This window comes from Carettochelys insculpta, chromosome 1 (genome assembly GCF_033958435.1).
Source record: "Carettochelys insculpta isolate YL-2023 chromosome 1, ASM3395843v1, whole genome shotgun sequence".
In the NCBI taxonomy this organism is placed as follows: Eukaryota; Metazoa; Chordata; order Testudines; family Carettochelyidae; genus Carettochelys; species Carettochelys insculpta.
The window spans coordinates 211670721-211687294 of NC_134137.1; the positions used below are offsets into that span (position 1 = coordinate 211670721).

Here is a 16574-nt window from a genome sequence, read left to right on the forward strand (position 1 = left end):
TCCGACGCCCCTGCAATCCCTATTTCCAAAGGGCTCTGTCAGCCAGTCCCTCCCAGCCTAGACAGACTCTAACCAGCTGCCTCTGTAGGAGCAAAGGTGGGTAGGAAATGATGAGCAGTTTCAACCTGGGGCAGGTGAGAAGGGAATGCTGCTCCATGAAACCAGCCAGAGCCCCAGCTGCAGCCACACTGCCTGGTGCTGGCTCCCTACCTCTGAGCTGGCCAGCGAAGTGGGAGAAGAGAGACTGTGGGGAGATGTGTGGAATTGCTCCCCCATGATTGCTGTGCTCTTGCGCTGCAGTTTGGGAAGGAGACAATGCCCTCCATGTCCCCAACTCTACCCATGGGTTCAAGGGTTCTGCCTCATGAGGAACACCAGGCTCAGGGCTCAGACTGTCCCATACCCTCTCAGAGAATGACAGAGGCTCAGGCCACTTCGAATTTAGAGACCTCAGCCCAGCCTTACCCCAGGTCCCAGACATATTTAACTTCTCATCCAGAGTCATATGCTAAAACCAAAAGAATATATGAAAATGAACACTTTAAGATGCTTATTTATTGACAATTAAGTCATTATGCCAAGAGCACGTATAATAAAATTGTAACTAATTGTGAGTTTACACTGCAAGCAAAACTTTTCATATTAGGAATGCTTTTCTGGAGTTGTGCTGTGCAAACTAATTATAATTGAAGAAAAATCTAATTTACATGCAATATCACTGTTAATGTTAAGCATTGCGAGCCCATTCAAATACTCTTGTACCATTATAGAATCAAGATAGTTCTTTACTTGTTTTAACGCATTGAATGTGCATTCACCTGCAGCCACTGATGCAGGGAGACTAATAAAAAAAACCCACATAATGCAATTGTGATATCAGGAAATACAGTCGACAGGCCGAGATTGAATATTTCTTGAAGCAGTTCTTCTGTCTTACAGAGTGATCTAAAGTTGGTGGAATGTGGATCTTGTCACAGAGATCTTCTGAAATTTCTTTGTACTTTCATTTAAACTGCTGAATATAGATCCCTTGAGGGAGCCATTTAGGGACCTGGGGCAAACATTAAGGACTGAAGGGGTAGCTCAGTGGTTTGAACACTGGCCTGCTAGACTTGGAGTTGTGAGTTCAAGCAGTGGAACGGCCAATTAAGGCACATAGATGCCAGAAATGGTGCATGGTCTTGTCAAGAGGGCAGAGGACCAGAGTAGGTAACTTCCAGAGGTCCCTTCCAGTTGTAGGAGATGCATACTTCCAATTATTCTATTACTCCCTTCTGAGGGTGGCTTGCTGGAGTATGATTTTTGTTTTAGGAGGGAGGGGTAGCTCAGTAGCTTGAGCATTGGCCTGCTAAATTGAGCATTGTGAGCTTAATCCTGGAGGAGACCATTTAGGGATTGGGGCAAATAGACATCACGGATGGTGCTTGGTCCTGCCAAGAGGGTAGGGGACTGGATGAGATGACCTCCCAAGGTCCCTTCCAGCTCTATGAAATGTGTATCACCAATTAAATTGTCATAGGCTTGGCCAATGCAGACTTGAGAATTTAATTTGAACCCTTCCAGAATTTCTAATACACAAGCAGTGATTTCTTTCTCAGTTTTTTTCATGACATTTTCAAACAAAATGAACCTTTCTTCAGCTGAAACCTTTAAACTTCCTGCAATTTTAACATAAACAACCAAGGTTGACTGTTCTTTATGGCTACGTCTACACGTGCACCCAACTTCGAAATAGCTTATTTCGACGTTGCGACATCGAAATAGGCTATTTCGATGAATAACGTCTACACGTCCTCCAGGGCTGGCAACGTCGATGTTCAACTTCGACGTTGCTCAGCCCAACATCGAAATAGGCACAGCGAGGGAACGTCTACACGCCAAAGTAGCACACATCGAAATAAGGGAGCCAGGCACAGCTGCAGACAGGGTCACGGGGCGGACTCAACAGCAAGTCGCTCCCTTAAAGGGCCCCTCCCAGACACACTTTCATTAAACAGTGCAAGATACACAGAGCCAACAACTAGTTGCAGACCCTGCATATGCAGCACGGACCCCCAGCTGCAGCAGCAGCAGCCAGAAGCCCTGGGCTAAGGGCTGCTGCCCACGGTGACCACAGAGCCCCGCAAGGGCTGGAGAGAGAGTATCTCTCAACCCCCCAGCTGATGGCCGCCATGGAGGACCCCGCTATTTCGATGTTGCGGGACGCGGATCATCTACACGTCCCTACTTCGATGTTGAACGTCGAAGTAGGGCGCTATTCCCATCCCCTCATGGGGTTAGCGACTTCGACGTCTCGCCACCTAACGTCGATTTCAACTTCGAAATAGCGCCCAACACGTGTAGACGTGACGGGCGCTATTTCGAAGTTACTGCCGCTACTTCGAAGTAGCGTGCACGTGTAGACGCAGCCTATGAGAGTAGTCTGGAGCTGCATCAATAATAACTGAAAAGTATGTCACAGGTCATCTCTCTTCAAGAATTGTTGTTTGCACAAATATCCACCATAGCTCAATGAACTCACTTTGTATGTTGGTAGACAGATAGCATGCATTTTCTACTCTCTTGTGATTCACAAACACACTTAACATGGCCTGATAAAAGTGCATCATACTTGCTAAGAAGCTCAAGTATACCAAGAAAGTTTCTGTTTGTAAGGTCACTCGTACATTGACCAGAACTAAACAAAGCCAAAACACTACCAGTATCTAATGGCCGAGGTTTCTTTTCTGCAAGAAATTATGTCATTTGCTTTAAACTCTTAACTGATGCTCCACTCTGTTGCTTTCAGTATCTTTTGCTTGCACCATTTTCAAATCTTCACTTCCTTTTCAAAGAAGGGTTATTTTAAAACACAGTAACACCATCAAAACAAAAAAGCAGTCAAGTAGCACTTTAAAGACTAACAAAATAATTTATTAGATAAGCTTTCGTGGGACTCAATATTTAATATTAATATTTAATGTTATATTTTATTTTATATTTATTTTATATTAATATTTAACAGCTGTTCTGGTATGGCTATGGTCTGAAGAAGTGGGTCTGTCCCACGAAAGCTCATCACCTAATAAATTATTTTGTTAGTCTTTAAAGTGCTACTTGACTGCTTTTTTGTTTCTATAGTATATAGACTAGCATGGCTTTCTCTCTGTTACAGTAACACAATAAATTCATTCACTAAAGGCTATTTGTCATACACAGTTGTAATTATATAATATTCATTGTGAAGTATATACAGCAATTTGGGGTTGTTATTACAGCCCTTATAAGCCTTATTTCAAAGTCTTGAGATTTCATCTGCTAGCATGTTCCCATTATTAAATTCCTCTAATAGCTGGGGCATTACTCTGAATATGAACATGAGACAATTGCCAGATTAGAATCAAAGTTTAACAACTCAAAAGTTTATCATCACAAAAAAGCCTTTAAAGGTTCTAAATCTAAATTTAATCTAAAACTGAGCAAAGAGGTAGTTTACAGCTGAGCTTGATATGATTATTATATACAAAGCCACATAAGAAAAAAACAGGTATATGAAAATCTGTGCAGAGATGTGTCTATTTTAAAAGTTAAACTCACCATTGGACCATGCAAAATCACTTTACAGTAACAGAATTAATTGTGAGTTTCTAAACCTCTAAACTATGCAAAAACCACAAGCAGCACTTCATATTGCAGTCTCCAGTGGTACAAATAAAACTGAGATGTGACCAAAAAATTGGCAAAGGGCCAAAGTCCCATGATTTCAACCAGTTTTCGCAAGTATATTTCTTTTATTGTTTCTGTTATAACTGCAAGGTGTATAATAAATGGAAACAACTTCGTAGAAAAAATTGAGACCTCTGTCTCCTGAGGCTCAGGCCAAATGGTAGTCCTGGCTCACCCTCCAAAAGGGCCTGTCTGTGCTTCCTGGAGTCCATCCCCCACACCTCCCAGAGTCAGGTCTGAAGGGGAGGACGTGCTAGGGATTGGTCTTCAACCATGGAGTCCTGCAGCCCCCTTGACAGAGCTCACAGAACAACAAGGGTCTATGTACCCCAGTTGAGAGCTGCTATCCTGCAGTACCAACTGATCTGAGGTAAGTCACTGGTATCTCAGGACTGGAAGCAATCTGAATGTGGTGTGATTTTTGCTGTGAATAACCCTTTATCACTAAGTTGTTTGTCTAGGGTCTGAAGAAGTGGGTCTGTCCCACGAAAGGTCACCTAATAATCTATTTTGCTAGTCTTTAAAGTGCTACTTGACTGCTTTTTGTTTTGATAGTGTATAGACTAGCATGGCTTCCTCTCTGTTATTGTTTGTCTAGGTGGTAAGATCAAAGGGGAACTCTCTGACTCTATGGTAAGACGGGTACAGTCATCTTGGAGTTCCCATTTCATAGTAACTGGGTCAAATCTACTTCCAGAATATATCACCCACTTATGGTGTCTTTCATTGTTTTTGACAGCCTGCTCTAAGGTACTCCAGACAGGTGTGCCAGAATGGGGGGTGGGGGTGTAAGTAAGTACATGAGGGCATGGCCCCACCACTTCTAAAGTGGAAGAGTTGTGCCCTCCCTCTTTTTACTAGCAGCACGGGTGAGCAAACTGGGCAATGGAGAGGAGAAATCGAGGGGAAGAAGGATTTGGGGGATGGTGCCATGTTTTGGGCACCAGTGGTGCACTGCCACCCTACCCCCGCATGCACACTTTCAGTAAGCTTTTGCCGCTCTTGCCAGTGTGGCACGCAGTTGCCCTGAACTCTGGCAAATGGTTAGAGAGGCAAGAGTACAGATGACAAAACCAATAAGCAAAACAAGTGGTTTTATCACCTTTCTGAAAAACAAAACATTAACATTCAGAAGTCATTCACAGTCTGGCTGGCATGGGGAAGTGGTATTGGTCTTTCACAGGGTCACTTACAGAAAGACTAACAGGGAAGTTCCCACTAACTGTGGTCTGGTAAGCCGTGTCAGCCATGCCAGTGGTCTCAGTAAAGCTTCCAGTGGATGCATGTCCACAAAACCCATATCCCTCATTTAACCACTTCTGCGGCAGTTCAAGTTTATCAGTTTTTCACACGTGACATGAGATTTTCTGGGTGTCTCCTAATCTGATTAAAGAATGAATTTTAGACACGTCTTCCAAGCTACTCATGCTTCCTAAATGGAGATGTGAATTTTTTTTATTTGATAGATCTTCCTATTTCCCACCTTTTTCATCTAAGTTAATATTCATCATTTCCCAAATGCCTTTTCATTGGCAAGACCAGTTTTTCCATGTAAGATCATTAAATTCATTATTAAGTATTATTTGTAAAGAACACAAATTTGAGTGAGTACTTAACTACAAAATAAACACACAAGAAAAATTTCATGAAAAGCCTGCAGAACCAAAGAATTCTTATTTAAAATATATACATACCGGTACAGTATCTTACTTTTGATTGGCATCAGGGAGTCATAAATGGTAAGTGAGTCAGTGATGCAATTATCTGCTTCAATCTGAATAGATACTATTGAGAGACGAATCAGATGGCCCACTAATGCAATCAGTTTGAAATAACAAATCATCCTCCCTGAGGTAGCAGTGATGTCCAGAGGAAAGTGCTGATGTAGACGATCTGCATACAGATCGTATATGCAATTTGTTCCTGTAGAAGTAGCACATTTTCAACACTGATCAGATGTAGTAAGTCAATATTAATTTAGCCTGGGAACGGGAAGAAGGAGAGGGAAACGTGCTAGGGAAATGCAACTGCAGTGTACGTAAAGGGTCTTGTAAATAGTATGCCAATGCATCTCACTGACATTTACAGCCTCTTTTATTCACAAGTCTGTGAGTAAGGACAATTATAACCACAAGAAAATTCAGAGACAATAAAGCATGGTGAATGATAGCATGAATAAATATTTGAAGGCGCATCTGCAATGCAAGTACTGCCATTTTGACAAGTTGCCATTTGCACAATACATTTGACATGTCAAGGATTCAAGGGCCAGTAGAGAGAAGGGGTAAATTCTAATATTTGTTCACTGTGAGAAGTTTGACCAACCATCAGGAATAAATCCATGTTATTTGTGGTCTCTACTATGCAACATTTATTACTAAACTTCAGGACTCCCAAAGAGCATTGTTGTATTAATGTCACTATGGATTCTGAATGACAGTGTCTATCTGGTTAGATATTGCTCTTCTATGTGTTAAAAAAACCAAGCTAACAATTCTGCCAGCAGATTGACAGTGCAAATAGCGTCAATTATTAGAATTTAGTGCAACATTCCCCAAGAAAGCCCCAAACCACGTACAATTATCTGGTTTCAGTCTATGACAAAAATCGAAACTTGAACCAGGCTCAATGGAAAGTACCACTAAAGTTTTCAAACCTTAATTTCAAGGGAAGATGAGCCAGTTTATCACTACCTTACTTTCAGTTGCAAAAACTTTGTGATTTTCAATTTATTCATGTCTGAAACTGTTGGCACAATTCTTGGGAATAAAAAAGGAAAAGGCCTGAATGCAACTGAATTGGACATAATACTTGCCTCAGTCTTTACAAATCAAGACAGTAAACTTCCCTGTGATATTTACCCCCTTGAAACATCAAGTAAAATTTCACTGGAATATTTGTAAATGCATATGTAGGTGAACCCAAAACAGCTGCATTACTCAGCTGGAACTGGTAAACCAAATTAACCATCAATCTTAATGGGGTGAGTTGCAGTAAACTCCCAATGAAGTTGCCAATCAGTTTTCTTTGCAGAAGAGTAAATTAATAGAGCTGTGTGACTAGCAGTGGTAAGACAATGCAAGAAAAAGCCGATTTCTGATGCTTTCAAATGTGTGTGAATAGTCTTGAAACATTTATTCACAAGAAAGATTGTATGACATAAATAAGTGTCACATACTTCAAAGTACATTCAATTTATAGTTCACATACTTGCATTTTTTTCAGGATTTGTGCAGTTATTAGCTCCCAAAACCAGTTTGAGACCAAATTATTCATTTTTTCCCAGTACAGGATTAGTCTCTGACTCCAAATTCTTATTAATTTCAATTGGTTACAGTAATTTTGTGGTTATTTTAGCAATTGTGAAAGTAAATCATTACGATAGCTAGCACAAGTCAGAAATGAAATGAGACGACACCAGTGGAGGTTTTCCTCGGCCACTTTGCCCATTTATCTCAATAGGCTTCTGCAGTCCCATGATATTCCAGTACCCAACTTCTTTTAGATACCAATTACCAGATGCTCTCACCTACACCTATCCTATGGACAAAGAAGATAAAACAACAGATTCTACTCTTCTTCCTTCATGTTTAAGAGAGATGATCTCAAACATTTATTTGTATCAAATGCTTTTTATTCCATCTTCCCAGCCCCTTTTCCCATCTAGAGGAGCTACATGCAGGAATAAGTCTGATCTTCACATTACTGACATTTCCATGGAAATGGAACATGAGAAACATCTAGTACTATTTCAGTCACATAAATGGTTCTGCTGTGGATTTAAAAAGCACATGGAAAGAACCATTCTAGACACTTTGCCAAGTGCTACTATAGCCTACAATGAACCCAAGGAATAAATCAAGTACATGAACATTTTAGCAAATGAGATCTGAGTTTCAAGCAACTCTGATTTATGGCAAGAACTCATGCGGGGATCTGCATGGTGCCATTGCATAAGTCAGGAAAAACTTGGCAGTTTTGAGCAATATTTGGGCTTTAAGTTACGGGAGTCATTCAGACGCTAAATTCATTTGTTAATTTCAGAGGGAACAAAGTGGAAGAGGAAAACAATACACTCCCAAAACCTACACCTCTGAGTTTAATACAGATGTAGTTACAAAGCATATCACAAACTAGTATCAATGAGTCAACCAAAATAATACCAAACATCATTTTCATACAAAGATCCTGTGCTTGGCCACATTTGCAAGACTCCCTGCTGACTTCAATGATAGCGTAACACGCATGCTAAATTTTACTCTGGTAGAACAAATCTGAGCAAATATACCTCTCATTACGAGTGAAAAATATAGTGAATATGGAAAATAAAAATCCACCCAGAATTACCTGTTCCAGTTGTTGAAGAATAGTCTGATCGAAGCCCAGCTGCACTGGAAAAGAAATTGAAGTGAACCTGCTCGTATTTTACATGGGATTTAAATTCCACCTTTAACTCTAGCAAGACCCACACAAATTCAGGAATAAATACACTTAACACATTTCAGTTGTCAAGTTCATAGTACTCTGCTGAGTGCGTCTGACTCTGGAATATGTTGAGCAGAGGAAGAACAGTGAAAATTCTGTGTAAGGATATCATATAAGCTTAGTAATCCCAGTTTTCACATTTTTAAGGAAGATGCAACATTGAAAAAGAATCTGTCCATGCTATAACTTGCCCAACTGCCAGTTATCAGAAACCCTATTTGCTTTCTAGGCTACATAGGGGAAGAATCTGCCAAAGGAGCAGAACACAGAGTTGTGTGTTCGATCTCCAAGGCCGCACCACTCAACACACACACACTGTAATATGATTTAGGGAAGTGGTGTCCAACAGAAATTAACCAGTCACCACAGATCCTACCCCTCCAGCCACGCACTACCCACCTGCCAAGCCAAAAGGTGCATCCCCCCTTCCCGCACACACACACCCCCTGTGAAATTACTCACTTGAAGCCATGCAAGCTGCCCCAAGCTGAAGCTGCGCCACGCAAGCCACCCAGCAGCCGGAGCCCACTGGGACTGGAGGAGACGCCCCCAGTGCTACAAGCTTGTCCCAGTATGTGGTAGGGTGCATGCACAGAGTGACCAGAGGGGCACTGCACACGTGCAGCTCTCCTGCACCACATTTCACCACACACTGCTGCCCCATTCGCCACGTGATGAACGGGGAGTGTATTGGACACCATGGATTTCGGGCATGGTGTACTAATAGGTGTATCATCTGTGTCCTCATCCCCACCAGAACCTAAAGGCCTTTTATTAGAAGCTACTGAGCACTCACCTGCCACTAAAGGCAGTAGGAATGGAGTGTTCAGCACCCTTGAGATCAACAAGATAGGCACTTCATAGTCATCAGTCACCTAAGATTTTTTTCAATAGCTGGCAGAGGGGGAGTAAGGAAGATCACATTCAAGTCTCAACCAGAAAACTCCCATTCCCCCAAGCAAGGTGGGTGAAGTGGGAGGTTAGGATAAGACTTCTCTAGGTAAGAGGAGACCATGTATGTGGTTCCTACCCAGCCCCTTTTCTAGGCAAACGTGTCAAAAAGGTCATCATCCATGAAAGTGTGGCTCTTTCCCTTTGTTCTTTAAAAAAAAAGAAAAAAAGAACACTTAAAGGCAAATGGACTGAACGAGTGCTCATGTGAGGTCTGGGATTTGCATCACACAAATCCAGGAAGTTCCCTGTTATGATGCCACACCATTAACCTGAATTTAAACCTTCCCAACCTTTAGGAGCCTTTGTTTCATCTTCCACCTGAAATGTGGCCATGATGTAGCTTGCTGATGTTATTATAAATTAATAGTGGAACAAGGGGTGGGATACCTGGTATTTTCATAGCAGTTGCTAATCTAGAACAACAGATTAATTAATGAAGTAATGTATTAGGGATACAAACATATAGAAATACTGACCACTCAGCACAATGGAGTCCATATCAACTGCAAGCCCTTGAAGGCTCCCCACAGAGGTCCGATTGATGATACTTGTCTGAATAGAATCCTTTAAAATGGCAGCCACACAGTCCTCACAGAACATTTGGCCTTTAGCCTGTGGTACCACAAATACGATCCAAAAATGAACAAGAAGGCCTCCATTGTTGTTGTTACTGAAATTAAAGGCACATATGGATTTTGTCACATTGCAGTGTTTCTCAGATGGAATAGTTACATGGGCTTTGGGATAATGATTAAGAAAAGTAGGATTCCCATTTTACATATGGGTACATTATTTTGACACACTGGACCCCCTCTCTCTCACTTCAGAAGACATTATTTAAGAGTGTAAGTCAGTAACTTTCAGAGGAACCCTCACCCTTTGTTGAGGAAAATGGAGATCTTTCCACCTAATTGGGAATTGGCTAGGTACCCTCTCCAATCATGTTATCCTTGAACAACCACTTTTTGGTATCCCAAAATAGTTTCTGCTACTAGTTAATCCTGTCTTTAGGTTTCTTAGGAGCGCTGAGCCTCTATATATCTTTTGTCTGCTCCCCTGGTTAAGGTCTGGTCTGCTTTTCTAAGGTTATATCAGTGTAACTATATGCCTAGAGTGTATTTTTAACACCAGCTTAGTTATATCACTACAACCCCAAATGTAGACTGAGTTATACTGATAGAAAGGTATTTTACACCAGTGTATTTAAAACTGGTCTATATATTAAGTTTTGCTGGCACAGATATGTCAATTAGAAGCGTGTTGAAATAAATATCACATCCCAAACAGCTGTTCTAGCAAAGTCTTAGTTTGCAGGGAGATATTCTGGCAAAAAAAAAGTCATTTTATTCAGGGAACTGACAGAATTCTATGTTGGCAAAACCTCTTTTGCTGGAATAAGCTGAACCTGCACTAGAGAGTTTGCTTGTATAGTTACACTGGCTGACTCATTAGTGTTGGCAAAATCTTACTCTCTTTTCCTTATAGAATTGCTACATATTTCAAGTTAGCTTAAACTAGTTTTTAACAGGCAAACTGAACTAAAGTAAGCCCTGTTCAAACAGATACAACACAACACCCTTTTGCGTAGATTAAAGTCACCCCAGTCCATTCAAGTGGCATACTTTCTGATGGCAAGCAAGATTTCAGTTTATGATTGTTTTTACCCACACCCCCCAACCCTGCTCAGAAGTTCCAGATATTCAATCTTTTGCTATAAAGAAATTTGCACTGGTGTAATTAAACTTATGCAATTAAATAGTTGCAAACCTGCATAGAGACAACACTATGGATGTCAAGTATCAGAGGGGTAGCCATGTTAGTCTGGATCTGTAACAGCAACGAAGGGTCCTGTGGCACCTTATAGACTAACAGAAAAGTTTTGAGCATGAGCTTTCGTGAGCACAGACTCACTTCATCAGATGCCGGCATCTGATGAAGTGAGTCTGGGCTCACGAAAGCTCATGCTCAAAATTTTTCTGTTAGTCTATAAGGTGCCACAGGACCCTTCGTTGCTGCCACTATGGATGTAAGACTGGTTTTACTGCATTTGCTAACTCCCACCAGGTTTAAATCAATTTAAGTTTAACCACACACAACGTAGCACTGATTTACCAAAGGCCTAAGCTGAAACTGATTTAGTTTTATCAATGCAACTGTGTGCATGGACCAAGCAGAGTCAACGTAACTCAGAGTGATTTTCACACAAAATAAAGCTGTATAGTGAACTACACACCCCACAATTACAGCAATCAAGCATGAACATACCTGGCAAAGAAATGCACACACACAATATTAAGTTTTACCTGACATCTGAAACAATGGATTGTTTATAAAATTTGGAGAAGGCAGACGTTGTATAAACCAAGTTCATCTGGAGGAGAAAACAAAGTGCATGAAAAAATTAGTAGTTCTGCATGCCAACCAGAATTTGTCATTTCCAGACAATATTCTACACATATAATTATTAGCCTTGTAAATCCCGTATTGTGAGCTTGATCCTGCAGGAGATCTTTCAGGAGTCTTGGACAAATTAAAAAGAGAGGAGGAGACAGGGATGATGATTGGTCCTGCCAAGGGGGCAGGGGACTGGACTCTATAACCTCTTGAGGTCCCTTCCAGTTCCATGAGATACGCATGCAGCTATGACTTAATTGTACCTTCCACACAATTTTCTCTATGCTTCTAAAGAAGCTTATTTTCTCTACTGATAAATGAGCCTGTTGGGAGGACTGTGGGTTGATGCCAGCAGTCTGCTAGGTAAGACTGACAGCTTGTTAATGAGGCTTTCAGCCTTAATCTCTTTAGAACCCATCAGCCCTTAACCAGGGGTAGGGCTACTCAGAAAGGCCAGGGCTTTAAAAAGCCCACTCCTAAGCAACCGGAAGAGCGAGCAAACAAGGGACTTTTGTGCAGGAGTTTGAGGGGAGCTAAACACACAATCTTTAAGCCATCAAAACAAAAAGCAGTCAAGTAGCACTTTAAAGACTAGCAAAATAGTTTATTAGGTGAGCTTTCGTGGGACAGACCCACTTCTTCAGACCAAAACTACATGATCTTAAGAAAATCCCATTGAGACAGTGACAAGCTCCAGGTATAGATGGAGAATGCCAGCAGGAGCCCATCAACAGAGTGGGGACTATCCAATTTATAGCACCAATATTACACCAGGACAGGTATTCATACATACATATGGGCATTTGGTGTAAGGTGTTCCTGGCTCTAAGAGCTAGTGTATGGACTTTGGAGACCTGGGTGTCTGACCTGGAAGAGCTAAGGGTGGCAGACAGGTACACAGATGAGACTACCTGGGATACAATAGAACAATCCCACTGCTAGGTAAACAGCTTCTGTGATGTTGAAGAGGGTGAAAGACTCAGGGAAGGAGAACATCTACATGGAACTGAGGGAAAAGATCCCATAGTTGGGACCCTCCTTCCAGACGATGTTATGGTTTCCTCTTAGATTGAGGATACCTCTCTGGGGGAGGAAATTCCAGTCTTTAGGGAGAGACAGGTGTTAGTTATGGTGTATTCTATCATTAGAAACTTTGATAATTGCGTTTTTGATGACTGGGAGAACCTCATGGGAGAGCCTATGTGCAAAGACTGTGACTCTCTTGAGACATCTAGATCAATGCATGTGTTGTGGTGGGGAGGAGCAGGTGATCATGGCGTATGTAGGTACCAGTGCCATAGAAAGAGATTAGAGAGGTTCTGGAGGCCAAATTTAGGTTGCTATGCAAGAGATTGGAGTAGCAGTCTCTGAAATGCTTCCAGTTCTACATTCAAGGCCAGATAGGCCAGCAGAACTGCAGGGTCTCAATATGTGGATGAGACAGTGGTGCAGGAAGGAGTGGTTTAGATTTATTAGGAACTGGGGAAACTTTTGGGAAACAAGGAGACACGTAAACAAAAATGGATCCAGATTGCCAGCCCATAATTAAAAAGGTTATAGAACAGTTTTTAAACTAAGGGCTGGGGGAAAAATTGATGGGTGCAGAGGAACACATGGATTGGACAGAATTATCTCTTAGCAGAGGATCTATGAATGGAAATTCTCAATGTCCTAGTAAGGACATGATGAAACACGCATAAGACCTAATAAGAAAAAGGTCAAATGAAACAAGTCCCATTCAATCACATGTTGCAATGGCAGACCGCAAAATAGTGACAAGGTTTCAAAGTTTAAAAAAAAAATCAGTCATGTAGCACTTTAATTTATTAGGTGATGAGCTTTCTTGGGGCAGACCCACTTCTTCAGATCTATAGCCTTACCAGAGCAGACTCAATATATAAAGCACAGAGGTCCAAAATTGTTATCAGGGTTGACAAATCAGAAAAAAATTGTTATCGAGGCTGGTAAATCAGACAGAAGAACAGAAAGAGGGGTGTGACAGGTGGGGGAAGTTAAGTGTTTGGTCAAACATCAAAGTATGTGAAAAAGTCCTTATAATGGGTCAGGTAATTGCTGTCCCTGTTCAAACCAAGTGTTAACGTGTCATATTTGAATATGAATGTTAGTTCCGAACATTCTCTCTGTAGATAGTTGTTGAAGTGTCTTTTCTGCAGAACACAAACTCCCAGGTCTTTAACAGAATGGCCCACTCCATTAAGGTGCTGGCTGACAGGTTTGTGTATTTGGAGATTTTTGATGCCTGCTCTGTGTCCATTAATTTTTTGGCAAAGAGTGTTTGCAGTTTGCCCAATATACATAGTGGGTGAGCATTGCTGGCACATGATGGAATATATGACATTACTTGAGGAACAGGAGAATATGCCCCTGATTCTGTAACTAATGTGGTTAGGTCCAGCAATGGCATCTCCAGAACAGATATGTGGACAAAGTTGGCAAGTTTTCAAAGTGCTCATATACAAACTCTGTAAGTCTAAATAATTAGAGGGGTGAACTAGAGTGCCTTGTATTGAATGAGAATATTCATTTAAGTAGGATCTCAGAAATTTGTTGGAATGAGGATAATCAATGGGACACAATAATATCAGGGCACAAAATATATTGGAAGGACCATTGAATGTCATGCTGGTGGGGGAGTACTATACGTGAAAGAAAGCATGGAATCTAAAGAAGTAAAAAATCTTACATGAACCAAACTGTAATACAGAAATTCTATGGATAGCAATTCCCTTAAGGCTTTATTACTGATCATCTGACTAGTAAGGCTATAGTTACTGGGTAATACTCAAGGGAGATCAGAGAAGCTATAAAAAATAAAACTACACAGTAATAAGTCACCAGACCAGGTGGTGTTTACCCAAGCATTCTGAAGGAACTAAAAATGTAAAATTTCAGAACTAACTTCCGTTTGTAACCTATCTTTAAATCAGCTTCTGTACCAAAATGACTGGAGATTAGTTAATACAATAGCCTCCTCCCCCTGATGTTTTAAATGGACTCTATAGGTGATCCTGGCAATTGCCGGCTAGTAACAAACTTCTGTACATAATTTTCAGACAATAGGTGAACATCATTTCTTAGGGAAAAAGTCAACATGGTTTTTGTAAAGAGCACTCATCCCTCACTAATCTTTAAGGGGGTCAGCAAGCATTTGGAAAAAGGGGAATCCTCTGGATATAATGTACTTAGACTTCCAGAAAGCCTTTGACAAAGTTCACCACCAAAGGCTCTTAAGAAGAGTAAGCTGTCATTGGATAGAGACAAGGTCCTCTCATGGATCAGTAAGTTGTTAAAAGATAGGAAACAAAGGGTGGAAATAAATGGTCAGTTTTCAGAATGAAGAGAGGTAAATAGCGGTGTCCCCAAGGGGTCTGTACTGGGACCAGTCCTATTCAACATATTTATCAACCATCTGGAAAAGGGCTAAATAGAGAGGCGGCAAATTTTCTCAAGTTAGCAAAGTCCACAGCACACTGCAAATAACTTCAAAATGATCTCTTAAATGTGGGTGTCTGAGCAATAAAATAGAAGATGAATTTCAAAGTTGATAAATGCACTGTACTTCATATTGGAAAACACAATCTCCATTGTACATGTAAAATGAGAGGGTCATTGTGGACAATTCTCTGAAAACATCCACTCAATGTACAGTGACAGTTAAAAAAGTGGACAGAATTTTGGGAATTAAGAAAACGATACATTGTCAGACAGAAAATACATTTTTGACTATATAAATCCATGGTACACATGCATCTTGCATACTGTGCACAAGTGTGGTTGACTCATCTCAAAAAAACATATATTTGAATTGGTAAGGGGTCAGAGAAAGGCAAAAAATGAGAGACTGAGATTGAGGAGAGATTAATAATACTAGGGCTATGTCTACACTACAGCAATCCTGTGAAAGAAGTTCTTCCAGAAGCTCTCTTCCAAAAAAACCTTCTTTCAAAAGAGCACCTCCACGCACAAAAAGATGGACAGAAAAAAAAATCGATCTGCACTTTCAATAGAAAGCGCCCTCACAACCCCTGCTTTTTCAAACAAATGGGCCAGGGAATCAAAAATATCTAGTGCCATGAGGACTGCGCTTTTGAAAAAAGAGCCGCCAGGGCATCCACACACTTTTTTCTCCAGAAAGATTTTTTTGGAAAAAGGTACTCTTCTCATCTGGGAGAGGAAGCGAGACACTGAAAAAATGGGCTGTATTCTTCTGCTTTAAAACTGAAAGAATGCATTGTGTGTAGACACTCTATAGCTATGTCTACACATGTATAGTACATCGAAATAGCTTATTTTGATGTAGCGACATCAAAATAAGCTATTTCGATGAATAGCATCTACACGTCCTCCAGGGCTGGTGCAGCACCACATCGAAGTAGGCGCTGCAGGGGAGCATCTACACGCCAAAGCAGCACACATCAAAATAAGGGTGCCAGGAACAGCTGCAGACAGGGTCACAGGGCGGACTAGCACTTCCAGGGCAACAGCTAGCCGCTCCCTTAAAGGGCCCCTCCCAGACAGACTCAGCCTGCACAGCACACGGTCTGCAAAGCCACAGGCATGCACACCTCATTGAAGCAGTATGGACCCCCAGCAGCAGCAGCAGCAGCAGCAGCCAGAGGTCCACACACCCGCCCCTGCAGGAGCAGTGCTTGCCCTGCTCAATGCTATGCAGGAGGCAGCTGACCACCTTTTATTCACAGAGGAGGAGCTGCCCCCTGGGAGGAGGAAGCAACCCCAGACCCTGCTGTCCTCCACTCCCTCCCCCCCGCCGCACATGCCGCTGGCTGTGGAGCTACCCCACGAGCACCGACTGGTGGGAGCGGCTGGTGCTCAGCGAGTGGGACAATGACCGCTGGCTCCAGAATTTCCGCATGAGCCAGCAGACATTCCTGGAGCTCTGCCAGTGGCTCACCCCCGCACTGAGGCACCAGGACACCTTCATGCGGTGTGCCCTCAGCATCGAGAAACAGGTCAGCATCACTGTCTGGAAGCTGGCCACTCCAGACAGCTACCGA

At 41.7% G+C, this 16574-nt stretch overlaps 1 protein-coding gene across 1 annotated transcript in view; it reads right to left on the reverse strand.

The window, feature by feature from the left end:
• LOC142011406 (transmembrane protease serine 7-like) overlaps positions 1-16574 on the reverse strand; it is a 91514-nt gene that overhangs the window by 39580 nt on the left and 35360 nt on the right. The window contains exons 5-8 of the mRNA XM_074990843.1: positions 11448-11515; positions 9621-9814; positions 8053-8091; positions 5400-5628 (exon numbers count right to left, since the gene is read on the reverse strand). Coding sequence (XP_074846944.1) covers positions 5400-5628; positions 8053-8091; positions 9621-9814; positions 11448-11515 — 530 coding nt within the window. The remainder of the gene's footprint in view (positions 1-5399; positions 5629-8052; positions 8092-9620; positions 9815-11447; positions 11516-16574) is intronic.